General features: G+C 47.6%; 1 protein-coding gene across 1 annotated transcript; it reads right to left on the bottom strand.

The window, feature by feature from the left end:
- Positions 1-1261: 1261 nt before the first annotated feature.
- LOC105493155 (transglutaminase 7) lies at positions 1262-17158 on the bottom strand. Its single transcript, XM_011760631.3, has 13 exons — positions 17141-17158; positions 16525-16723; positions 15482-15727; positions 14741-14859; positions 12639-12767; positions 12378-12555; positions 9833-9971; positions 7565-7668; positions 6902-7144; positions 4587-4913; positions 4078-4238; positions 1853-1986; positions 1262-1605 (listed from the first exon to the last, which is right to left on the bottom strand). Exons 1-13 carry the CDS (start codon positions 17156-17158, stop codon positions 1446-1448), a joined length of 2157 nt encoding a protein of 718 aa, XP_011758933.3. The 3' UTR covers positions 1262-1445.
- Positions 17159-27396: the final 10238 nt, after the last annotated feature.

The raw sequence follows: 27396 nt of genomic DNA, 5'->3' as shown, positions 1-27396 counted from the left end.
TGTCGAGTGGCGGAGCAGGTGAGGCGTGCACGTGCCTGCGGACCTACAGAAAGACGTTCTCCTTTCCTGTGTTTCTGAATGTTCTAAATTATCTATGACGGAGACATATCCATTTGTAATGCTGACTTTTCAACAACATAATAAAAGGGGAAAAAGGGAATTTGGATGGTGTGTCCAGCCACCAGAGTCCCAGGCTGAAAGCTAGAATAATCGCTTGAGAAATGTTAGCAAAGATTTCCTCTGGGATGGGGGAGCTATTGGTGATTTTTCTTTAGTTTTTTATTTTTATTTTTTCACTTTCCAAATCATCTAGAATGAGCAGGAATAATATTGGTAACCACAGGAGAAAGAAATACAAAAGAGTGACTCTCTCTGTCCTTAAAATAACAAAAACAAAAGACAAAGGAGGCTGGGTGCGGTGGCTCACGCCTGTAATCCCAGCACTTTGGGAGGCCAAGGTGGGTGGATCACCTGAGGTCAGGAGGTCAAGACCAGCCTGGCCAACATAGGGAAAAACCGTCTCTACTAAAAATACAAAAAAATTAGCCAAGCATGGTGGCGTGTCTGTAATCCCAGCTACTCGGGAGGCTGAGGCAGGAGAATGGCTTGAACCCGGGAGGTGGAGATTGCAATGAGCCAAGATTGCGCCATTGCACTCCAGCCTGGGCAACAGGAGGGAAACTGTCTAAAAAAAAAAAAAAAAAAAAAAGAGAGAGAGAGAGAGCACACACACACACACCACACACACAAAGGAAGAGAGGCTGAGAGTTGGGATGATGGGGAAGAACGCCAGATGAGGGTGAGGGAGCGAGAGGCGAAGGCGGGGACAGGAATAGCAGGTGAGGCTGTTGCTAGACAGCAGCCAGCTATGCAGTGCTTCCCAGTCATCCTGTCTGTCAACGAACGTGTGCGGAAAGGTGGCTGCCTGTGCCTCCCAGGATACTCTAGACTGGGGGCAGAGTAGTCCTGCTGGGCAGCTTCTGGCCAGTCGGCACAGGGTTGCTGTTCTCCAGCACATCCAAGCTGCCCTCCCCAGGCCTCCCTCCATCGTCTGCCTGCAGGCTCACTAAGACAGTGTAAATGGAGAGACCTGGGATCCTTAGATCCAGAGAGGCTGTTTTAGAGGGGATGGTGGTGGGCTTATTTTGTGGTTGAGGCTCTTAAGGGAGGAGAGAAAGGACAGGAGGGGAAGGGAGGGTTCAGCCACAGAGCTGGCAGCCAGGCCAAGAGGATCAGCCAGGAGCAATAAGTGGCTTGAGAATGCTGGTGATAAATAAAGACGTCTTTATTGTCTCTTCCCCAAGCACACGATGTTTCTAACAGAGCTTCATTCACTCCCAGGCAGGCTGGAGAGAGGACAGAGGTGGAGCCAAGATGACATAGTCAGGAGTAGAAAGGAGTCAGGTGGAGCAGGGGTGCCAGGGAGGGCAGCCGGAGGGCGGGGCTCAGGGAGCTCCAGCCGCAGTGACGAAGATGTCCTTGTAGCCTTTGATCTCCTTGACCTCGTTGCTGCTGATGAGAACCTGGAGCTGGCGGGGTCCAGCTTTGGTCGGGTAGAGGTCCAGTTGAATTTGGAGGGTGTGTCCGGCCACCAGAGTCCCAAGGCTGAAAGTCAGAAAGGGCCTGTGAGAGCCTCAAGGAGTCCCTGCTGGCAGGAGGGGTGATCTGGTTCCCCTCTGGGTGGGTGAGAAGCTCCCACTCGCCACCACCACTGAGCTCAGCCTTTCCTGAGGAGGGTGAGAAAGTGGGGGCAGAGAGGCACCGCACAGGAGACTGAGGAGGGTCCTGTGATGCCATGGGGCACCCCTTTTCTGAGACCAGCAAGGGGGAGGTAGGCAGAAGCATCACTTACTCCTTTGTTATCTGCCCATTGACGAGGCCGCTTCCCTCCAGCACCATCGTGCAGCTGCTCAGAGCCACCATCAAGGTGTTGGTGAGGGTGACGTGGACTCTCAGTGCCTTGCCCACCTCAGCCCTCTCAGACACCTGTGTGGAGAGAGGTCAGTGATCCCACGGGCAACTGGCCTCGCTTCTGCACTCTGGTTCAGTTATCCCCACCCCCAGGTCCCTGGCCACCACCACGAACTGCAGCTTAGAGCTAACGTGCTACAGTGGGGAGGGAGGAATGTGAGCCGAGAGTACTTGAGATTAACACATATACAGGCCTGTCTTAGGTCACAATACTCCAAGGAGCCACCACCCATCAGCAATTGCCACCACGCTGAAACCCGTTTCCCTCCCCACCATCTAGTTCAAGATGTCCACAAGATTTCAATGGGAGTGCCAGCTCCAGTGAAGCTACCAGGAAGGCTGTGTTAAAAAGGATCCTGAGGACAAAGGATCCCAATTGATTCCTATCTAACACAGGTGGGGGATAAGGAAGCGGTGTCATGTGTGCCACCCAAGTGCCATCAGTGATGTCATCCTGCCCTTACGCTCATCACCGAGGAAACCATGAGGCCAAGGCCCCATGATGTGTTAATGGCAGAGCCAGGACCTGACGCGGGTGTCCCAGCCCAGGATCTTTCCCCATACTGCTGTGTCTTCACAAACATCAGCAGGGCATGCACTCGAGTTCTTCCAGGTGTGCTCAGTGCTGTGTCATGGGGCAGCACAGCCGTGGCCTGTGAGTGGGAGGCAGGCATCCTTCCTACTCATTTCTGGAGCCCCTGTTCCTAGAACAGTGCCAGCCAGATGATGGACATCAGTAAGCACGTGGTGAACTGAAATGAGCTCTGACCACCCAGATCATACTAGGGGCTTGTTCTGGCTGGGCCAGAGACTCAGGGAAAAGGAAGAACACACCTGACTTACCTGGGATCCAAACAAAAATACCAAGTCCCTTGTACCCTCATGAGGGTGTCAAAGTAGAACAGGTTAAAATAACTGGAATCATCTGCGCGTCCCTTACCGATGGGGACCAATTAGCAACCTACCTGGCATTTGCCATGTTTGCCTCAGGTACACGGCAGGGCCCTGGCCGCAGCCCCCGGCTTTTGTCTGCACTTGCAATTCTGCCCGCGGTTTGCCCCAGCACAGAGGCTGCCTGGCGTCAGCCGGCCTGACAGCCTGACAGTGTGCCTGGATGAAAACCGTGGGGTAGGCCAGCGGATATATGGTCTGGAGCTGCCCAGTTCTCATTTGGGGTGGGGAGGGGCGTGCCGTTGGAGAAGCCTCCAGGTACAGAGCCAGGTTTAGACTAGGCAGTGGGCAAGTCTTTTCGAGTGGGAGGGGCAGGTGGGGAAACGAGGCTTCAGGGAAGGAACACCCTGGTAGAGGAGATGGGAACGCACCCGCTTCTTCCATTCACCCTTCCTTCGCCCGAAACTCCTTCTTTGTGCAGTGGCCTCACTGGCGCCTCAGGCATCTGAAGTTCACTTTTCATTTGTTTCCCTCTTTGTCACCTCAATCTTGTCAATACTCACCTTTTGTTTTTTGTTTTGTTTTGTTTGAGACAAGGTCTAACTCTGCTGTCCAGGCTGGAGTGCAGTGGCATGATCTCAGCTCACTGCAGGCTTGATTTCCCCGGACTCCCACCTCAGCCTCCCGAGTATCTGGGACTAGAGGCATGCACCACCACACCAGCTAACTTCTGAAAAACTTTTAAGTAGCGACAAGGTCTGGCTATGTTTCCCAGATTGGTCTTGAACTCCTGGGCTCAAGCGATCCTCCCGCCTTGGTCTCCCAAAGCACTGGGATTACAGGCGTGAGCCACCATGCTTAGCCGGTGGTCATCATTTGAATTTGACTTTGTGGAGTCTCTAAATCTGTCTTCTCTACTTCATCTCCTAGTCACTGCCTTTCCTGTCTCTTTGCCTTTGCAAAATGATTTCCTTACTTAAAATGCCTTCACAGCCATCTCATTTCTCTATACAGTTTCCTATGCATCCTCTGAAAAACAGTACCTCCTTTGAGAAGCCTTCACGCCCTTCCCCCCCCTCACTGGTCAGAGCACAAGACCACACCACACTGTGCTGGAGCCATCGGGGTGGGATGAGGTGGGAACAGTGTCTTGTTGGCTGCTGCACCCCGGCCCCTGGATTGGGTGAGTCAGAGAGCCTCAGAGCCCCCACCTACCTCGACAGACAAGTGGGGAGGCTCCAGAGAGATATCTTTTAGGACCAGCATGGACCTCCCTGTCTCTTCAACCTCGGCGATGCCAGACACACGGATGAGCTTTTCGTCCGTTAGCTTGCTTCTGTAATTGCTGTAGGGCAGGAGGAGTGGCCGCTGTGTCTCTAAGGACGTACAAAAGACACCTTGAGTCCAGGACATGGACCAGAAAGAGGGGGGACATGTAGATGTGAGAGAGGAAAAATTAGAATTTTTCACGTGAGAGGTAAAACTGTGTGTGTGAGAGACAGACAGACAGTGTCCCACCACGCACACACTGCCCCCAGGGCTCACTGCTGCGTCTTGCCTGGTGGGGTGGCATCAGAGGTGCAGCAGCTGGCAGCTTCACTGCCCGGAAGGTGTGTGTGTCAGAGGAAGGGGTCTCTATGATCTGGCTGGGCCCGCCCCACTGTGTTCACGGCCCCACAGCTCCCCTCCCCGGAGGTGCCGTCTTATGCCTGCCTCACACTCACCCTTCCCAAAGTCCAGGTTCACCCGCACCGTGTGCCTCCAGAGGGGCTTCCGGGGGCCACCCCCATGCAGCAGGGCCTGTGCACAGAAGCGCACCAGCAGTCCGATGGGCCCCTGAGGGTGGGTGCTGTCTGGCACCCTCCGGATACACAGCAGCAGCTGCAGGTCCTGGCCCCACTCCGGTGTCCTGGCCAGGTGAAGCTGCAGCTGCGCTGGCTCATCCCTAAGACCCCCGGACTCCAGGAGATCCAGGAAGGGCGAAGAAGCTCTTTGGGGGCCCAGCATTTTCCGAGAAGCCTTCATGAAGACAGCTCTCTCCTCAGGGGATCCTGCAGAAGGGAGAGGCGGGGGAGACATGCATGGGGAGGGGTGGAGAGGACCGGTGACTTTCCCGGGGCACCAAGGTACAGGAATAGCAGCACAGGGAGGGTGCGGCTCAGGTGCCACTTGCTGGGTTCAAATCCTTGCTCTGTCACAGTGCTTTAATCTCTCAGTGTTCTGTTCTGTCGTCTGTAACCGGGGGATGATATCTACTTTCCTTATAAGGGATCCCAAAAACGTCAGGCTAAGTGAGTTGCTAGCTGCAAGCACTCAGCACTGTTCTCTGCCATCACTACGACCACCAAGCATCACTATCATCACCGTCATGAAGCCAGAGGCTTCTCTCCCCAACCAGCATCTCTCCAGCTAAAATGTATGCTCAAAACTTATAAAAAAAAAAAAAAAAAAAAAAAAAAAAAGAGGTTAGCTCAGGCACAGTGGCTCATGCCTGTAATCCCAGCAATTTGGGACGCCGAGGTGGGTGGATCACCTGAGGTCAGGAGTTTGAGACCAGCCTGACCAACATGGTGAAACTCATCTCTACTAAAAATACAAAAATTAGCTGGGCATGGTGATGGGTGCCTGTAATCCCAGCTATTCAGGAGGGTGAGGCAGGAGAATCACTTGAACCCAGGAGGCAGAAGTTGTGGTGAGCCGAGATTTGCCATTGCACTCCAGCCTGGGCAACAAAAGCGAAACTCCATCTTAAAAAGAAAAAAAAAAAAGAGCTTCATCTCTTGCCCATGGGGGCTACTCAACATGGAGGCTTAATGTGTCTGACTGCCGCTGCTACCGCTTGAAACCATCATTACCACAGTTACAACTGTTACTACTTGAGACCGTCATTACCACAGTTACAACTGTTACTACTTGAGACCATCATTACCACAGTTACAGCTGTTACTACTTGAGACCATCATTACAAGACTGAAGGAAGGGATGAACGTAGAAATGGTAAAAAACAAAAGAAACTGTGTTAAAGAAAGGCTAGCCTGGGGAAGAAGAAAAGGAGAGAAGAAAAGAAGAAAAGCGTTCCCTGCTTCTAGTGAGCAAAGGCAGCCGCTGAGCGTCTACCGCCCTTCATATTTATTTGGATAGCAAGAGCAAGGAGGAGGAGGTAACGATTGGTCAGCTGCTTAATTGATCACAGGTTCAGATTGTTACTGACAGGCTTCAATTATGCGTAATCATAAGAAACATTTGTGTGGCCTCCAACAGCTTAACCCACACTTACTCCCATCTGTGGACTTCTCTGGCGCAGTTACTACGTCCCAGAGGCACGGTTCCCAGTGCTTTCTGTGGACACTCATTTAACCCTCTCAACAGCCGTCCAGGGGACTGTTATCCCGTTTTACAGATGAGGAAATGGAGGCACAGGGGTGGTAAACTGTGTCCAGTCTTACACAGGGCACGGGAGAGCCCTGTTCAGTACTCAGGCAGCCTGACTCCACACACGCGCCCTCCGTGAGGGTGTCCACTCCATCCACAGGCCCAGGGGCCCATCCCCCCAACTCCACCGATCTCCTTGTTACAACCCCTCCTGCCATGGACGTAGGGAGACAGTGGCACCACTCAGGACATCCAACTACATTTGAATTCCAGATAAACAACAAATGATTTTTAGTACAGTACGTTCCATGCATTATTTGGAACATACTTATACATTAAAAATCATACCCAGTTTGAATTTCAGATAAACAGTGAATACTTTTTAGAATAAGTATGTCCCAAATGCTGTATGTCCCATACTTACACAAATAAAATATTTGTTTACTTGGATCTATCTGGAATTCATATTTAACTGGGCATCCTATATTTTTATTTGCTGGTAACCCTACTTAGGGTCACATGCCTGGGATCCAGGAAGGACCCATAGGAGTTTGCCATGAGGATAAAGGTGATTAGATGCTGACGGTTTCAACGTGGAGCCACCCCAGCTAGAGAGCATCACAAAGAAGCTTAAACCAGCCCTCTCCCCATTTACCCAGCCCGGCACCTTCTGGGTACTTGTAGGAGCTGGTGATGCTCTGGTGCTGGTCTGACCCCACCATCTTGGTGCTGATCTCCTTCCCGATGGAACTGGTGTTGTGGGCCAGGATTTCCTGGGCCTGGCCATCCCTGAGGAGCCAAATGACTTCATCGGCGTTCACCTCGGCATACACGAAAGGGGTGTCATAGGCCAGGTGGACATCCCCTTCCCTGATGGCCTTCACAGAGGCAGGGCCACAGCAGAACAGCCCTGTGGAGGCAACAGGCTGCTGACGTGGGGGCCAGGGGCAGCTGGCTGTGGCTGTGGGAGGTGGAGATGGGACAGGCAGTGGTACCGCTGACTCTCACCCATGGGATATCTTCCAGTTTACCAAGCACTTTTGTTCCCATTAATTCATCTGACCCTCACAGCCACCCTGTGAAGTGGCAATGCTCATCATCAGCTTTTCCACGTTACAGGTAAGGACACAGATGAGGCCCAGTGACCCATCCAGGTGACCCCGCTGTCAATGGTAGAGTTAGATTCCTGATCTGAAGCTGTGTCAGCTGGGACCTCGGGAAGAGGGTGCCGTGGAAAACGCTGCTCCTCCCTGGTCTCCTGCTCCCACAGCCAGTCACCCTAATCTGCCTCCCCACAGAGCCAGAGCCTGTTGCAGTGGTCCTCACTCACCACTGCTGGTCTGCTGGGGAGTGGGGTCCAGAACCTGCCACCCGTTGTATCCTGGTGGGAGATCTTTCCGGATCATCCAGCACTCATTCCAGACATGGAAGTTCCTGCAGGAGGGAGTAAGGAGAAAAGGACTCACGTTAGCTGAGGTTTTGCCAGATACCAGGCACTATACGGAGTGATTTATATCATTGTTCCTTTTTCTTACTTTTTGTTAGGAAGTAATTTCATACTAAAAGTCACAAGAATAGTACAGGCCGGGCGCGGTGGCTCACGCCTGTAATCCCAGCACTTTGGGAGGCCGAGGAGGGTGGATCACGAGGTCAGGAGATTGAGACCATCCTGGCTAACATGGTGAAACCCCATCTCTACTAAAAATACAAAAAATTAGCCGGGCGTGGTGGTGGGCACCTGTAGTACCAGCTACTCAGGAGGCTGAGACAGAAGAATGGCGTGAACCCAGGAGGCGGAGCTTGCAGTGAGCTGAGATCCGGCCACTGCACTCCAGCCTGGGTGACAGCGCGAGACTCTGTCTCAAAAAAACAAAAACAAAAAGAATAGTACAAAGAACGCCCATCTACCCAAGTCATCTGTTGTTAACATTTTGCCCCATTTGCTTTCTTTCAGTGTGGACATGAATAGATATCTACACATATACACTTCAGTGTGTATTTCCTAAGAATAGGGATCGTATAGTTTATCAACCCTAGCACATTGGGTATTGATATGATGCCTTTATCTAATTTACTGTCTATATTTTAATGTTGTCAGTTGCTCTAACGATGTTGTTTAGCGCCTTCTTCTCCCACGCGGTACGCAGTGCCATCTGTGGTCACACACTGCATTCAGCTACGCAGCGTGTTGTCTGCTTCGACCTTGGAACAGTTCCTCCACCTTTCTTTCTTTTGTTACATTGGGATTTGAAAAGAGTCTCTCTCTCTCTCTCTCTCTCTCTCTCTCGTAAATTTAAGGTGTACAAATGTAGTTTTGTTTCATGGAGATATCGCCTAGTGGTGAAGTCTGGGCTTTTAATGAAAACAGTCTTTATGTTATTTATCTATTTTTTAAAACCAGAGTAGCGCCCATTTTGGGCTTGCCTGATGTTTTCTCATTATTAGACTCAAGATACGCATTCAAAGACAGAACTGTACCTAAGTTACATATCCTCAGATACACCACTGCTTCCTGAATCAGAGCCGATTCAGACCTCTAGGAGTCTATCTGTGGATTCCAGGCTGAAAAGCCCTCCTTACCAGCATTGATCTCATCTCACCCTAGCAACCCTGTGAAGTAGACGTTATCTTCATTTTACAGACAAGAAAATCGAAGCTCAGAGAGGGAGGGGGCTCCTAGGACAGCAGGTAGTTCTCACACAACTCAGAGTCCTACCTGGAGGCCAGCTGCGGTGGCTCAGGCCTGTAACCCCAGCACTTTGGGAGGCCAAGGCGAGTGGATCACCTGAGGTCAAGAGTTCGAGGCCAACATGGCGAAACCCCATCTCTACTAAAAATACAAAAATTAGCCGGGCATCGTGGTACATGTCTGTAGTCCCATCTACTCCTGCCTCCTGAGGCAGGAGAATCACTTGAATCCAGGAGGTGGAGGTTACAGTGAGCTGAGGTCGCACCATTGCACTCCAGCCTGGGCAACAGAGTGAGACTCCATCTCAAAAAAAAATAGAGTCTTATCTGGAAACTGGCTAGAAAAGGAAAAACAGGAAACCAGTTTTGAGGGTAGAGCTGAGAAGAACAAAGGAACCAGGAAAAGAAACCAGAGAGACACAAGTAAAGGGATGCACAGAGATACACACACACACACACACACACACACGCACACACGTACGCAGACAGGGAGTGGGGTGGGGAGAGGAAGAAGTCAAGAGAGACAAGAAGAGGTCTACAGAAGCAGTCAGTCCAAGTTCTGTCTGACTTCTGGGAAAACAGAATGGTACAAACAGAGACTCAGAGAAGGAAGAAGAAGATGAATAAAGACTTTTGAGGTCAGTGTTCAGAAGATGCCCAGCTAGTCATGTGGTTGAGGCCTCAGAATGTTATCCCATTGTTTTCTATCTCCGAAATGAGTTAAATGTGATGACCTAATTAGCCAGAACAGCCTCCTGGGTTGGGGAATTCTTCTCTTCTTCTCTGAGCATTAGCAGCAATGTTCAGGGCAATCTTACAACATTGCCTCAAGAGCCAGGGAGAACCAGGTCAAAGTTTTCCTGCCCTCCCTGGGACAGAGCAGAGAGCGGTTCAAGACAGTGCCTCTCACCATATTTTGTCTCGTTTCTGAGTTGACAGCATCTCTGCATTTCGGTCATAGTACGTATCGATGGTCAAGTTCCTATCCACGTTGTGCGCGGAACGGAAATTGGAAACAACACGGGTTGGAACACCTAAGCATCTCATTACTAAAGAGAAAAATAAAGTATAGAGAATCGCTCAGTTCATTTCAGGCAAAATTATTGGTTTTCCATGCATAATTTGTAACTTTCAAGCTGGAGGAGAGAAAGCCAAGACACTTAGGGAACCACACCAGTAACTCCTTTATTCCCAGAGCCCCACACCCAGTCCCTGAGCCCTGCTGCCCCATCGGTGGTCAACATTCCACAAGGAGAAAGGAATCATTTGAGGATCACTTAAAACAACAGTTAACAATAATCCAATTTATCATTCAGGAGTCTTTCCACTCAGCAACTTTCCAAGTTAAAAACAGAGGGCCAGGTGCGGTGGCTCACACCTGTCATCTCAGCACTTTGGGAGGCAGAGGCGGATCACGAGGTCAGGGGTTTGAGACCAGCCTGGCCAGCCTGGCCAACATGGTGAAAACCCATCTCTACTAAAAATACAAAAAAAATTAGCTGGGTGTGGTGGCACGTGCCTGTAGTCCCGGCTACTCAGGAGGCTGAAAATTTAGTTCTGACAATTTTTTTTAACTTTTATTTTAGGTTTGAGGGTACACATGAAGGTTTGTTACATAGGTAAACACGTCTCAAGGGATTGTTGTCCAGATTATTTTATCGCCCTCCTCCCACCCTAGTTCTGAAATTTGGGATCTGGAATTCTACTTAAAGACAAGAGGTAGGGGGAGGTATGAAAGAAATTAGAGAATGGATAGAGGGACAAGATAGACTTCTAGGGACCATGGAAACCGTCAGCAGAGACAAACGGAAACCAGAGAATCAGAAACCGTCTTTAATAAGGTAGCAGCTCCCTCTTGTGGCTTCTCGTGATACTGCTACAAAGGCTTTTAAAAGCTGAGTTATGATTTTGCAAATCTAGTCACACAGTGTAGACATTACCCCCAAAACACACACACACACACACACACACACACACACACACACACACACACACACACACACACACACACACCCCTGCCTGCCCAGAGCCAGATGAAGTCAAGCCAAGAGCCAGCAAGAGCCAGGTGTGACCTTGAAGGGACGTGGGTCCTGATATCTGCCAGCACGGCGAGGCGTTCAGAGAGGTTTATCCCACTCCTCTCCCTCCCAGGAGGGGCAGGCAGTGCCTACTGAGGCTGCCAGGAGGATTACACAGCTTCGAAAAGTAAAAGGACTAATGAGAGCGACCAATCCTTTTGTTTTGGTTCACTGAAGAGCCCCCAAGAGGGCCGCCTGTCTACCGTCACCTGCCCACTCACAGCACAGCTCCTGGCTTGTCACAGATCCTTAGCAGGTGTGGGAGCTACACCCGGGCTGGAAGCGGCCAGAGGAAGCTTGGCAGGGGCAGCTCCCCCAGTGTGCAGTGGCCCCATAACTCAAGGGCCTGGGAGTGGGGAGAGGCTTGGAAATGGAGCACGGTGGTGGACCTTGTCCTTCTCCTGCTCATCCCAGGCCTCCTCCACAACACCTACCTAGCCACAGCCTGGGGACGTCCCAGCCCACGGAACAACCGAGAATACTGAGTGCCAGAGTAGCCCTAGCCTCATTTCACACCTGAGCAAAGTGAGGTCACCGGATTTCACACCTCAGCAAAGTGAGGTCACTGGATTCAAACACTCAGATTTAAACCTCCTCTGTGTCTGCAGCACCTGCATATAACTGCCAGCCTCTGCTACCCCTCTCCAAAAAGCTTGTGCCCTTGTCTTTGGCTCCTGTCTCTGTCCTCCCCATTCTCTGCTTCTCCTTTCTCCAACTCAGAGTCACCCTGTTAGTTCAGCAAACGTTTATCAAGCTCCATCATGTAGCAGGACAGGCCTGTGTAAGGTATTCTGGCCTTGCAAGGGTGAGACAAGTACTCTCCATCTTTCTCTCATCTTCACAGATGATCTGCTCAACGACTTTGCACTGAATTGTAAATAACTGATACTGCATAAAACATTGATGTTCTTTAAGGGTAGTCAGCAAAGCGGTAAGTCTATAATGATAACTGCTCAAGGATCTCTCAGTGAAGCATTTGGGAGCTGCTAGCTCTGCCTATGGGTGAGGTCAGCTATCTCACACCGTCTACTTCCACTTGCCCCTCCGTGCCAGGCTCATCTCGAGCTGAGATGCCTGAGCTGGTGGCAGAAAGAAGCCATTGGGTTTCTGTTTCAGGACCACAAGCTGTCTATCCAGACGACAGTTATAATAGTCTGACCCATCAAGGATACTGTGACGTGATTGCCACAGGTCAACCCCCCTCTCACATAAATGCACAGGATCCCTTGAGACTGTATGGTGTGCTGGCTCAGGGCCTGGGTGCCCACCACCCCCAGCTGTGGGGCCATGGGCAAGCTACGGAACCTTTATGAGTCACAGTTAACTTCTCTGAAAATGAAGTTAATCACACCCCTAAGTGACTGATCTTTCGCTCACCGGTGCACATAACAGATGCGAAGACCCAGCACTGTCCGTACTTCACAGGCTGCCCGCCCCTGGCTGACCACTGCCGTAGGATGGCCACACTGCCGTTCCACTCCAGAGGACTGACCCCTTCGGAGTAGTCCTCGCTCCAGTTCCCCTGCAGCACGCCGTTGTCATCGTTGCTGTTGATCTGCAGAGGACAGATGGGTAAATTTCCACAGCTCCTGGGGAAGCTCAGACTGTCCTCAGATGGCGGGAAGAATCCATCCTTACCATGGCACTCATCACCCTGCACACGTACACCACGTCGTTCCGCTGGGAACAGTCTTTGGCCGGGTTCTTTAAGTAATGCAGGCTCTTGTTCAGGATCTCAAAGCAGATGTCTATGATGTCCTCTTCAAACTTCCCAGTGATTTTAAGGGAGAAAAAAGAGGAGCAAATGTCTAGACTTCTGAAACTTTAAGTCACTAACAGACTTTTGGGGATGGCAGGTGTATGGGGATGTGGGGATGGGGGAGGGCGCTAAATATAAAACAAGGTCCTGCCTTTGAATAACTTATAAATCAAATTGGGAATGTATGAGGTTTGAAATTCTGAAAAACTAAACTGTGTGGCTCTGATGAAAAACGGAAACAGAATTCAGAGAGTGAGAGATCCCCGTTGGCTGAATAGATGAGAGAAGGCTTTGGTGCCAATGGGCTTTGACAGATTGGGTGGACAGGAAGAGGAGAGTGGGCACATTTACCTGAGGTCTTTGAGCATGGTGGGTACCAAGGATTTACACAGACTCCTGTCTGGAGGACTTGAAGGAGCAGGGAAGGGATCAGAGCAGAAAAAGTCTAGAGATCAATGTAGGGCCAGGCATGGCAGTCTTGAAATCAGGTAGAGGAGCTCAGAGCAGACACTGCGGCCCTGGAGGAGCCAGAGTGGGCTCATGGTAGACGCGCACAATGTTTGCCACAACCCTTTGGCTGCCAAATGCACAGGTATTTGTCTCAGTTTCAAAGAGGGTCACAGGTCGCCACGGTTGGAGAATGGGAAAAACGTGCTCTCCCCCAGCAAGGCTTCCCCCACCTCTTCCCTTTTGGAGTTTGTGGGCAGGACTGAGGTGGCAGTGGGAGGGAGAGAGAAACCACGCCTGCAGGGGTTGAGAGTGGAGACGTTGCCCAGAGCCAAGGTCCACCTCTGTACACTGACTGGATATTGGATGTTATTAAAGAATTACTGTTCTTTTTTTTTTTTTTTCAGTTACAATCATGTATTCTGATTAAGTTTTGCAGAAAGCTTTTACACGACTATATTCTGAAGTATTATTGGATTAAATATGCTGAAGTGTTACTGGATTAAGTGATATGGTATCTGTAATTTGCTTTAAAAAAAAGAAAAAATTGGCCGGGAGCTGTGGCTGTAATCCCAGTACTTCGGGAGGCTGAGGCGGGTGGATCACCCGAGGTCAGAAGGTCGAGACCAGCCTGGCCAACATGGTGAACCCTGTCCCTACTAAAAATGCAAAAATTAGCTGGGCATTATGGCTCACACCTGTAGTCCTAGCTACTCAGGAGGCTGAGGCGGAAGAATCGCTTGAACCCAGATAGTGGAGGTTGTAGTGAGCCAAGATCATGCCACTGCACTCCAGCCTGGGCAACAGAGCGAGACTCCACCTCAAAAAAAAAAAAATCTAGTGGTAGAGTGGGGAGCGAGGGTGGAGGCAGAGGAGTACAGACCAAAGAAGGACAAGCTTTTTCTGTAAAAAAACAAATAGTAAATATTTTAGCCTTTGCAGGCCATAAGGTCTCTGTTTTAATAACTCAGATCTGCCAATGCAGCATGCGAGCAGCCACAGACTACATCTAAATGAATAAACATGGCTATGTTGCAATAAAATGCTATTTGTGAACACTGAAATTTGAACTTCACATAATGTTCACATCACAAAAGATTATTCTTTTAAAATTCCTTTTCAACAATTAAAAAATATGAAAACTATTCTCAGCTCGTGGGTTAAACAGGCAGTAGGCCACATTTGGTCTGTGGGCTGTAGTTTACAAACCCCCAGTGTTGATCAAACAGACTCATGATACATCGATCACTACTGAAGCCGAGAGGTGGGTGCAGGCAGATTCATTGTAGTAGCCTGTCTACTTTGATTATGTTTCAAGGTTTTCATAATAAAATGTTAAAAGCTAAAAAGGAAAGACATCCACCCCTTCCTTGCCCCTCTCACTGGATGTGAAGTTGGCCCAGCCCCTCACACCCTCACCTGTATTAGTGGCCCTCCATGAGGGCGGTGTAATGTAACAGCCTTACATAATAGGGCTGTGTAAGGACCAGCCTTAAGGAGCCCACCCCAGGCCCACATTGGGTGACAGTGTTACCTGCCCATAGTTCCAGGGCCAGGAGGTGATGAATCTTTCATGACCCTTGTAAACAAAGCCATAATCCTGCATGACATACTCCTGCAGCAGTATTTCACTTGGCAGGTAGACGTCGTCCTCTGGGCAGTTAAGAGTAGTGGAGGGGGCAAAACCCCAAACCCCAAACCGAAAAACAGAATAATAAAATTTAAAAACAGTAATGACAACGTGTTTCTGGAAAACAGGAGGAGCAGTTGATGGGTTGATAGCAACAGAAATTAAGACTGGACCCCCTTAAAGGTCTACTATATGCTTTTCTAGAAGCCAGAAATACAATGTGTACTTTAAAAAACAACGATCTTTTCTTGATTGTAAAAGTGACGGATTGTAGGGTTGGTTTCTTGTAGAGATTCAGAAAATCCAGACGGATGGAAAGAAGACAATGGAAACTGCTCATTCCCACTACTCAGAGACACCCGCCATTATGTTTTGGTGTGCTCTAGCCACTCTCTCTTTCTGTGCCTGCATACTTAATACAATTAGGACCGTATTAGGAAATGTTCCAGTGTTTTCACTTAACATCACACCATGAATACTTTCCTCATGCCATTAGAAATTCTTTGTAAGGATGATTTTTGTGAGAGCACATGGTACTACATTGCATAGCTATGTGGCGATTTATTTTCTGGGCTTTTTCCAAAGAACCTCGCGGGGCCTTCCCAATGGATCAGGTTAGCATTACAAGCTGTGAGCACATCCTACCTGGACTCCAAGGGTTAAAAAGTAGGATGAAAGTTCCCAGCGGGTAAGTCACACTGTGACCTTGGCCCTGAGAGATCTCTATCTTCAGAATGTAATGGCCAATAACTGCATTGGCTGGTGTGAAAAGGGAAACGTGGAGAGAGTTGGAGTCAATGGTGAAATCGGAAGCGCTCCAGACATTCCCGGGCCGGACCCGGGTGAGGAAGAATGTGGCTCGGGTCCCCAGCAGCTCTGAGGGCTTGGGTCCTGTGTGGGAGAGAATGATCCCAAAGTGAGGCTCCAAAAACCTGTGTGGTATGTGATTCCGGGGGGGTTGGAAGGACCCTCACCTTCTCCTACCACTTGCTAATGCTTTTGGCTTTTACTGCCCCTGAGTGTCCTCAGGCAAACCATTTAAGATCCTCAGGCCTCCGTTTTTTGTTTTGTTTTGTTTTGTTTTGTTTTTTGAGACGGAGTCTCGCTCTGTCGCCCAGGCTGCAGTGCAGTGGCGCTATCTCAGCTCGCTGCAAGCTCCGCCCCCCGGGTTTACGCCATTCTCCTGCCTCAGCCTCCCGAGTAGCTGGGACTACAGGCGCCCACCACCTCGCCCGGCTAGTTTTTTGTATTTTTAGTAGAGACGGGGTTTCACCGTGTTAGCCAGGATGGTCTCCATCTCCTGACCTCGTGATCCGCCCGTCTCGGCCTCCCAAAGTGCTGGGATTACAGGCTTGAGCCACCGCGCCCGGCCAGGCCTCCGTTTTAAAAATAATAGTACCACCTGAAAGTCTTGTCCTGGGGATTACATGAGCTGATGTGTGTAAAGTTTTAGCACAATGCTTGTTGTGTATCTACAGGTTGGTTGTGCCCCACAACCTCAGTTTGCGGAGTTGACTAAATCTCTTCTCAACGGCACTAACAGGATCCTGAGCGTGAGGGGCCTGGGGCTCCCAGGACAAGAGAGTGGCGGGCGGCTCAGGTGGGAAAGGCAGGGGCCCTGCAGGCAGACTCTGTTAATGCCCTCATTTTGAGGGAACCTGCGGGGCCCTGGGGCAGGGCAAACTCACCAGTCTCAGCCACAAAGGTGATGTGGTCGCTCTGGGACTGGAAGGGTCGGCTGAAGCTCAGCCGGAGGTAGAAGAGCTGGCCGCGGCGCACAGTGAGCCGCTTGACGCCCATCTCCTGCGTGTGGTGCTCCCGGTTGTTCCTGGAGCTCTGCAGGTCGACAGACTCAAGCTGCAAGGTTGCCACTAGGGGAGAGGAGGGGACAGGTCACGCCCACCTGCAACCGCCTGGGCTCAGGCGTCCCTTGTGGCTTCTCAGTCATTTCTGGGAGGTGCGGGGAGTGCGGGGGTGGGGGTTGGGTGGGGCGGGGCGGGGGGAAGTGTTGATCCTGGTGAGTTCCACGTCTGGACCTGGAGCCACAATGATCAAGGATTGGGGTCCCCAAACGGAAACCATTCCAGATAACCGAAACTTAACCCCTGAAGTGCTGCTGCATGCTCTTAACTATTTGTTGACAATCTTTCTAAAAGTCCCTCTATTATCCTACTGATACAAGAATAAACATACTAGGATTTTGTATGAACTAAGTCAGTGAGCTGACTGGAGGCTGGGACTTCAGTTGTAGGGCAAGTCCCTGCTTTGGGATTCTGGAGACTCTCTGGGTCATTTGTAACTTACGTCTGACTTCTCAGCCATTTTAGGTCTATGAGGAGGGCACTGCCTGCTTCCTGTGTGTGCGCACCTGGTATATGGTTGTGAAACTCTCATTGCATAGTGGGCAGTGGGCAGGCTCTGGACTGACACAGCTTCAGGTCTATCACCTGGGCTGTGAGACCTCAAGCAAGTCACTTAATGTCCCTAGACATCAGTGTCCTCATCTGAAAAATGGAGACAATTATATTCCTACCTTATAGGTCATGTGGGCGTCAAGTGAGGATGCCTATGGAAGGGCCTTGGCATTGTGCCAGGTACAGCGTGAGCAGTCATTATTAGTTACTCTTACAGGTAGGAATCATGCGTTCTTGGATTGCATTTCTTTTGCGACCTTTGCTGGCAATGTTTAGATTGCATTTACTGTCGACAAAAGTTCATTAGGTCTTTCCTCTAGTAGCACATCAGTTTACCTCAGTGGTTCTCAACAGGGGAAATTCTGTGCCCTGGAGGACATTTGGCAATGTCTGAAGACATTTTTTACTGGGAAAAGAGGCTGCTAAGCAGCATCCTAAAGGAAAAACTCATGTTTGTTCCCAGCCAGTTTTCGTGCATTTTGAACTTCCGCAGAGGTTCTTAATGTTTTTGCATCTTTCCTACCCATCTGGATCCCCCTTTTTTTTTTTTTTTTGAGACAGGGTCTCACTCTGCATCCCAGGCTGGAGTGCAATGGCATGCTTCTGGCTCACTGCAGCCTCAGCCTTCATTCTGGGCTCAAGTGATCCTCCCATCTCAGCTTCCCAAGTAGGTTGGACCACACTTGTGCGCTACCATGTGTCACAATATATTTTTTTTATATTTTGTAGAGACGGCATCTCCCTATGTTGCCCAGGTGGATAGATTCTGATTTTTTGACCCAAATATTTTACTTTTCCATCTCTAGACTGGCTAAACTATCTTCCAGTCTTCATCTAAGTAATCAGTAATAAGATGTTTCTAGGTATTAGAGCCTAAGTTCGAGGCCAGTGGTGTATCATCAGCTCTTTCCTCCATGTTAACACTGAGCCATTAAGAAATACTCTTTGGGGCCAGGCACTGTGGCTCACTGTAATCCCAGCACTTTGGGAGGCCGAGGTGGGTGAATCACTTGAGGTCAGGAGTTCGAGACCAGCCTGGCCAACATGGTGAAACCCCGCGTCTACTAAAATACAAAAATTAGCCAGGCCTGGTGGTGAGCACCTGTAATCCCAGCTTCTTGGGAGGCTGAGACGGGAGAATTGCTTGAGCCCAGGAGGTAGAGGTTGCAGTGAGCCAAGATCGCGCCATTGCACTCCAGCCTGGGTGACAGAGCGAGACTCTGTCTCAAAAAAATAATAATAATAATTTTTGGGCATAGTTATTCAACTGCTTTAACCAAATCTAATCTTTGAATAAATGTTTTTAAATTTCCTTCACAATCTAAAATCAAATCCAGTTTTCATCTTTTCCATAAATGTGCCAAATGTCTGGCTACAAACAGAATATGCACAATGATCCCTTGATCCGTCTCTTAACAACAATCTTTGTAAGGTAGATTCAACAAAGGTGAATTACTGGATGAATTGGTACAAAGTTGTTAAGCCTTTTGATGTTTTGGGGCACTTAAATAGATATGTTATTGGAACCAGAAAATTCAGAGAAAGATCTAAGACAGATCCCTTTTGGTCATTCAACAGCAGTTTTTAAACTTCAGGTCCAACTCATTTAGTAGTTTGTGAAATCAATTTAGAGAGAGGAGCCAGTAATAAGAAAAATGGAATGGAATAGAAAACATACAATGCGTCACACATAGGAAGAACAAGGACAATTTTATGTGTAGCTGGGTCATGATATAAATCATGGATCATAGTTAAAAGTCAGAAAGCAGCCGGGCGCGGTGGCTCACGCCTGTAATCCCAGCACTTTGGGAGGCAGAGGCAGGCGGATCACGAGGTCAGGAGATCGAGACCATCTTGGCTAACACAGTGAAACCCCGTCTCTACTAAAAATATAAAAAATTAGCCAGGCGAGGTGGCGGCGCCTGTAATCCCAGCTACTCGGGAAGCTGAGGCAGGAGAATGGCGTGAACCCGGGAGGCAGTGGTTGTAGTGAGCCGAGATCGCGCCACTGCACCCCAGCCTGGGCGACAGAGCGAGACTCTGTCTCACACACACACACACACACACACACACAAAGTCAGAAAGCAGCTGGCCTCAATCTGGTTGGAAACTGGTTGCCTCTTATTTGCTCCTAAGGGGCCTAAAGTTTTCATAGCAGGACCACTGAGCCTTCACAGAAAGCCTTTCCTTCCCATACACAGCTCCCACCCTGAATGATCGTAGATCCAAAAGAGACAGGAACACACAGGAGGAAACAGGACTCAGGGTAGCCTTTTCCTGGCTGCTGTTTGTAGCTCAAAGCATAGTTCCTAGGGACAGCCAACTCAATTTTCCCCTGAGCCAGGTTTATCTTAGTTTGGGAAAGAAAGGAGAGGAGGAGGAAGGAAGATGTCTTCTCCAGAGGCCCAAGGTTGCAGTGGCATGGAGAAAGCTCATTCTCCATTGGACACTCAGGTTTTCTTTTTTGTTGCACTCCACTGAAGTGCTTCTCATGTCAAAGAGACAATGACTTAAGAAAACAAAAGGAAGGCTTTCAAAAGCAGGAAAAGAAAGCCAAGAGGATCAGGAAGAGTCTCAACAAAGCAGGAAATCAAGCAGAAGCAGTTAGTCAGCACCCACAAGGCCTTCTTGACTTGGCCACAATCCCACTGGAGTTAATGACATGTGGAGTAAGAGGAGAGTTAAGCCCCAGCCACAAGACTCCTGGTACTTATTTGACTAACACAAAGACAAGGGTATAAAAGGATCAAAATTTATCCTAATGTATTATCAGCCTTTTAAGAAAAAGGAGACAGGCCGGGCGCAGTGGCTCACAGCTGTAATCCCAGCACTTTGGGAGGCCGAGGCGGGTGGATCACAACGTCAAGAGATCAAGACCAGGCCGGGCACGGTGGCTCAAGCCTGTAATCCCAGCACTTTGGGAGGCCGAGACGGGCGGATCACGAGGTCAGGAGATCGAGACCATCCTGGCTGACACGGTGAAACCCCTTCTCTACTAAAAAATACAAGAAACTAGCCGGGCGAGGTGGTGGGCGCCTGTAGTCCCAGCTACTTGGGAGGCTGAGGCAGGAGAATGGCGTAAACCCTGGAGGCGGAGCTTGCAGTGAGCCGAGATCTGGCCACTGCACTCCAGCCTGGGCGGCAGAGCGAGACTCCGTCTCAAAAAAAAAAAAAAAAAAAAAAGAGATCAAGACCATCCTGGCCAACATGGTGAAACCTCATCTCTACTGAAAATACAAAAATTAGCTGGGCATGGTGGCAGGTGCCTGTAGTCCCAGCTACTTGGGAGGCTGAGGCAGAAAAATTGCTTGAACCTGGGAGGCAGAGGTTGCAGTGAGCCAAGATGGGGCCACTGCACTCCAGCCTGATGACAAAGCAAGATTCCATCATAAATAAATAAATAAATATAAAAGAAAGCCTTAAAACATAAATGCCTTTGACCCATGAACTTCTCGTCTAGGATTTTTTAAATTAAAAAATAATAATTTGTGTAGAAAAATTAAGCATAAAAATGTTCAGTGCAACCCACATATCTTACAGTAGGAGCTGGCTACATACACTTGATTCCTCTCATTTGATGATTCCAACTGGATTCCAACAAAGAGGGCACCAACAGCAGCCAAAAAAAGGAGCAAAGATTAGAGAGAGGTAATTCACAAGACATTAGAAAGGAAGATTTCTTTAAAAGACTAAAAATTAGTATGTACAGATTATGTTTAGGTGGTGAAATGATGGAAATTTTCTTTCCTTTAGGTTTTTTGGCGTTTCCCAAGCTTTTACTTTGAACAGGTATTCCTTTTGTGTTGAGGGGAAAGTGCTACTTTGATTAAAGGCAGGCTTTCGAGCAGGAGTGGCAGGATCAAAGCTGTACTTTAGGATTAATTCAACTGTGGCATTTAGCCCAGACCAAAGGGGAAGAAGACAAGGGTGGGAAGGGCAGCGAGAACCCTATCACAACGATCTAAGCCAAAGGCTCATGAGGACCTAAACACAGGTGTCGGTAAGAGGAAAAGAAGGACCACCGTACGTGTGCAAAGGGCTGGCATCCCTGGGCATATGGCAGGCTAATAAATACTTATTGAAATATTTTGAATTGCAGGGCTTCCTAAGGCCCCAGCTAGGGTGGATGAAGAACGGGGTCAGTTAAAGGAATCAACTGCCAACAAAGTCCCAGGTAGTCAGGTTAGTGGTGAGGCTGGAACGCTCTAGGTGGAGACAACAAAGGACAAATTCTATCCTGTGCAGCTGGCACAGAGCTGGCACCTGCCACAAAGCGCCAGGCGGACTCAGCTCCTTCCGTTCTTCTGTCTTTGTTTCTGCATTTATTCTAGCTTCTTTTCTCTTTCCACTTCGCATTATTATTGTCCATTTTTAGGACTTTTACATATACTTTATTCTTTTTATTTCTTCCCTTCTTACAAAATGTGAAAGAGTATAATCTGTGTGAGAGCATATGAAGAGATTCCTATAGGAGATTACTGCCATGTTCTGTGCCTCTTTTAGTGTGCAAGAATAAAAATGTCTTACTTAAAAGTTCCAGTCCAAACTCCTTAGCCAAGCATTCCAAGCCCTTCACAATGTGGTCCCAACATATCTCTCCAATCTTATCTCCCACTAGCCCATAAATAAACTGCTTCACTTGTACTATGGCCTCCAAATAGACCATACTCACATCTACCTCTGACAGCCCCTGCCCCTTCCCTAATGTCTTTGTGTCTCCATTGTACCCATTCTTCAAACAAAACCCAGCAGCCACTCCTCCACAAAATTCTTCCCAAGCATCTCAGAACATATGGGATGTTCTCACTTGCAACACCAGTTGAATATCTAGTTAATACTAAGTGTTATGGAACTCCAGTCTTTATATGCATCATCTCCTGCTATCCCTGTAACTACCCAATTTGATATTATCAGCCCCATGTTACAGGTAAGTAGGAAGATGATCGGCAAAGTTAATTAACTTGCCCAGTGTCACCTACTTAATTAAGTGGCACAATTGGCATTTAAACCTAGACAGTTTGACTCCAGAACCTAGTTCTTAACTTCTGGCTTGTGGTATTGGTCTGAAGGTTTTCAAACTTTTTTTTTCCAAGTAAGTGAATATTGTGCTTTCTTCAAATGAAAACATAATAAAAGACTTAAGAGGAACTTCTCTAGTAGGAGAACCGGGCAGGGGTTCTCCCCACCCCCAGGCTTCTCTGCAGAGCCCTAAGGATCCAAAGAACACAACAAAAAGCACAGCTCCCTCTCAGCCTCCTCAGTCTAAGATGTCAAGGAGGGCACAAGCCCTCAGGCAGCTCAACAGGTCGGGACAGAACCAGCTCCAGGACCCACTTGATCTGTCGCCCTGTTCTGCAATTTCCCGGACTCTGAACCCCTTATTATTCAGTTAATCACTTACTACTACGGTATTTCCTTGAAACATTATTTTCATTTAGTGGTGTCTACATGATTAACTATATTGTTCGATTATTTACACCCAGTACCCAGCAATTCAAATAGCTGCTGGCCGGAGAAAGTGTTCTCCAGCTGGCTGCACAAGTTAAAGTCTTAGGTCTTTTGCCTCTTAGGCAACAGAGCATTGCTACTCATAATATAGAAAAATGGCTATAAATGTTAAGAAGACAGTCTTGCTATAATAATAGCAAGAAATGCAAGCTAAAACAATCATGAGATTTGTCTTTGATCCATTCAAAAATATTTAAATGAATAACGATAACCTACTTTGCTGAGGGCCTATGGAAATGGACTGTCTCATATACTGATGGTGGGAGTGTAAATTCATATGGACATTTTAGAGACAATCAGTTGACATCCATCAAAACTTCAGGTGGATATTGCTTCACTCCAACAGTTGTTCTTTTAGAAATCTTACTTATAAAAAATATTTACACACGTATACAAAGGTATATCAACAGGGAGATCATTGCAGCATTGTTTGTAAGAGTAAAATATTAGAAACAATCTAAATTGCCACCAATAGGAGATAGTAACAAACTAAGCAAATTAATAAATTCATTAAAGAAATTGTGCTTATATGCCCGGAATGGAAAATTACAATAATTACAAATTTTTGATAGACCAATATGCACTGACATGGAAAGATTTTTAAGATATGTGATTGTTTTTAAAAAGCAGGTCATCAAATAATATATATAATCTGTTTGTGCAAAACAAACCATTTTAGGTAATCTAGTGTTATTTGGAGGCAGTTGATCAAATTGCTAATGGGGCTTTCCTATGGGAAGGGAGCAGGAGTGAAAGTATATAGGTATGTAAAAGGAAACTCGAGCTTTTTAAAATACTGTGTGAACTTTCAGCTTTTTATAATAAGTATATATTTTGTGTATTCGTTGTTTAATTAAAGTATGCAGTTTTAAAAGATAATATAACTGTTTTAAACTTATTCTAGTTGAGGATAGCCAAGGAGAAAAGGTATGCTAAACTCTAGCACTAAAGTACCCTGGAATCTAGCACATGACGAGCTTCTTGAGCCTTCTCTATCAAACTCTGGCTTGCATTTAAAAACCATTTATCTCTCTATTTTTATTTTTTGTTTGTTTGAGACAGAATCTCACCTTTTTCTCCCAGGCTGGAGTGCAGTGGTGTGATCTCAGATCACTGTAGCTTTGACCTCCCAGGCTCATGCAACCCTCCCGCCTCAGCCCTCCGAGTAGCTGGAACTACAGATGTGTGCCACCACACCCGGCTAAGTTTTGCATTTTTAGTAGAGACAGGTTCTCACCATGTTGGACAGGCTGGTCTAGAACTCCTGAGCTCAAGAGATCCACTTGCCTTGGCCTCCCAAAGTGCTGGGTAAGCCACCGTGCCCAGTGTGAGACACAGTGCCTGGCCATTAGAACATGATACATGCTTTAGAACATTATTTTAAGACATACATGGCCGGGTGCGGTGGCTCACGCCTGTAATCCCAGCACTTTGGGATGTCGAGGTGGGTGGGTCACCTGAGGTCAAGAGTTCAAGACCAGCCTGACCAACATGGCGAAACCCTGTCTCTACTAAAAATACAAAAATTAGCCATGTGTGGTGGCTGGCACCTATAATACCAGCTACTCAGGAGGCTGAGGCAGGAGAATCCCTCGAACCCAGGAGGCGGTGGATGCAGTGAACCGAGATCACGCCATTGCACACCAGCCTGGGCAACAAAGGGAGACTTCATCTCAAAAAAAAAGAAGAAAAGAAATACGTGACCCATGTTTAGTGCCCTCCATGGCAGGCCCCGTGTGTCGGGCAGGGCAGGCCAGCCCAGCCTGCGGGGGCCTGTTCTTCTCACTCCCAGCAGAGGAGTGGGCAGGGTTCTGAAGGGATCGAAAAAGGGGCCTGAGCTCAGGGGTCGGGGCAGCAGCTCTCAGTGAGGCCCTGAGAGTCAGGGAGAAGCTGGACAAGGGACAGGTCTAGGGTCTGAGCGGGGTCCTCCCACAGCTTCAGAGTTGGCCATAGAAATAGCCTCACAAGCACCCAAGGACACCTGGTGGCAGGGGCCAAGCTCTTTTTGAGGCTCCTCAGACTTCCCAAGGCCATTTCAACCCCTAAGGTTTTAAATAACAGGCTGTTCACAGCTTCAGAAAAGAAAATGAATGGCAGTAGGATTTGTGCCCCAAGGTCCAAATGCAGATGGAGAAGTGAGAAGGAGCCAAACTGCACAATGAGCCACCAAGCATCAATTCAGGCTCTCCTGCTACTTCCCTATATCCTCTACCCTCTCCAAACTTTTCCCCTCTCTTGGCTTAGTGCCTCCAAAAAGGTAACTCGATTCCCAGTACTCACCCTGATCCATCTCCCTCCTTCTCCTGTCGGTCAAAGCCCTTCAACTAGTCACCAGTACGATTCGAGATCTAATTGCCTCTTGAGCATTTACAGTCACCCTACTAGAACCTTCCCTTCCATCCCTGAGTCAGGTGGGGCTGCCACTTCCTCCTCCTCCCACTCCTCTTAAATTTCCCGTTGTTCCAGGTGCATCTTAGTATAAGGAAAGGAGCTTCTGACTTAAGCTTTGTAAAAATGTGCTGAGGGATTTGTTTCTGTGGCCTCCTTTTTGAGCTGAGAAGACTCCCAGGTGATGTGGATGGCAAAGCTTGGCTTGAAGCTGTTCCCTTGTGCTTCTGTCACCTAAAGTCCTGGGATCCAATTCGATCTAAGCCAGCTCGGTCTGGCTTCCCCTGACCATATGGGTGTTGGGTAAGAAAGAGCTATGAGGAAGGTCATAGAAAAAGAGTCATGAAGAAGGGTTTGCACAGCCCATCAGGACCCAGAGAGCTTTGCATCTTGAAGAAAAACAAGGCACACTGAAATGGTGAATTATTAATGCTGCTGATTAAAAATGAAGTTGACAAAGTTTCCAGTGACAAGAAAAACGCCCATAATGTGATATTAACTGGAGGGAAAAAGTAGGATAGGAAAACAGTGCAGTTGTTCTCACTCATATGTGGGACCTGAAGAAGTTGAGATCAGAGAAGCAGAGAGCAGAATTGTGGTGCTTAGAGGCTGGGAAGTGTGGGTGGGAGTGGGGATAAAGAGAGGTTGGTTAAGGGATACAAAATTACAACTAGATAGGAAAACTAGGTTCTACTGCTCTTTAACACTGCAGGGTGATTATATTTAATAAGAATTTATTGCATATTTTCAAATAGCTAGAAGAGAGGTTTTTGAGTATTCCCAACACAAAGAAATGATCAATATTTGAGATGATGGATATGCTGATTACCCTGATTTGATCATTATACATTGTATACATGTATCAATATACATCAGAATGTCACTCTGTACCTCATAAATATGTACAATATTACATGTCAATTAAAAATAAAATAATTTCTTAAAAAACAGTGTAGTTTTAACAGTGTAAAAAATGTTATTTATGCAAATAGATCCATTTTTAAAAGATGGAAGAAAATGTAACAAACTGGCTAAGAGCAGTGAGATTGTAAATGTGTGGTTTTTTAAAATATATTTTACTGAATTTTTAAAAAATTCCACAGTGGGAGTGTAAGATGTTTTTAATTAGGGAGAAAAAAAACCATTTTTTTTTAAAGAGAAAGAAAGAAAAGGAATAGGAAGATCGTGGCAGGATATTTAGACATGTGTCTATGAGTTTCCCAGATTCAAAGTTTAAAGACAGAAGTGCCCATTCAGCACTCCTGGAGGAGGAACTTAGTTTGGTCAAAGAAAAAGTGCTGCAGACAGAAAAAAATTAAAGCTACTTACACATTTACTAATTATTGTCAAACGTATGTAAGAGCTTCCTAATTCCCTGAGTTAATCTGTGTGATTCATTCATCACAAATTCCTACATCTATTGTAACCAAAGCTTTCGGTCACATCCTCTGCCTCTTTTAATATGTCGAGTGTTTTCATGAAATGATGGTCAGGTGAACACATTAAACTCACTAATTACCTGGTGTTCACTGGGCACCCTGTGGACTTTATTTTGTTAAAATTGCTGTGCCTTGGCTCAGAAAAATACCTGATTACTGGTGCCAAGAATCTTTTATAGTAGAAATATATGCTCTTTTGAGGAAGGCAGATGTTTTTAAAACAACTTTTTTTCATAGTAAGAGTTCTAATTCATAAATTAAAGATATTTTGAACATAGAATTGGTTTTGTTTTTGTTTTTGTTTTTGAGACAGAGTCTTGCTCTGTCACCCAGGCTGGAGTGTAGTGGTGCAATCTCTGCTCACTGTACCTCCGCCTCCCAGGTTCAACTGATTCTCCTGCCTCAGCCTCTCGAGTAGCTGGGACCACAGGCCTGCACCACCACACCCAGCTAATTTTTGTATTTTTAGTAGAGACGGGGTTTCACCATGTTGACCAGGCTGGTTTTGAACTCCTGACCTCAAGTGATCCGTCCACCTCAGCCTCCCAAAGTGCTGGGGTTACAGGCGTGAGCCACCACACCTGGCCCCTGAACACAGAATTTTTTTTAATGATAGAGAAGGGTATACATTTTGATACATTTCATTCCTGTCTTCTGTCTGTGCACAGGTGGGTTTTTTCCCTAGCTACGGTCATACTATAACTCAAAGACAGGATTTTTTTTAAGTGAGAATTTCCATATAAAACAATTTGCCATTCTACTTAAAAATAGAGCTTTATTGATGTAATGAATTTTGCCTTATGAAAATAAG

The sequence above is a fragment of the Macaca nemestrina genome, chromosome 7, assembly GCF_043159975.1.
Source record: "Macaca nemestrina isolate mMacNem1 chromosome 7, mMacNem.hap1, whole genome shotgun sequence".
Taxonomy (NCBI): Eukaryota; Metazoa; Chordata; class Mammalia; order Primates; family Cercopithecidae; genus Macaca; species Macaca nemestrina.
Note: the sequence above shows the minus strand (reverse complement) of the source record. Positions and strands in the feature narration are given on the sequence as shown.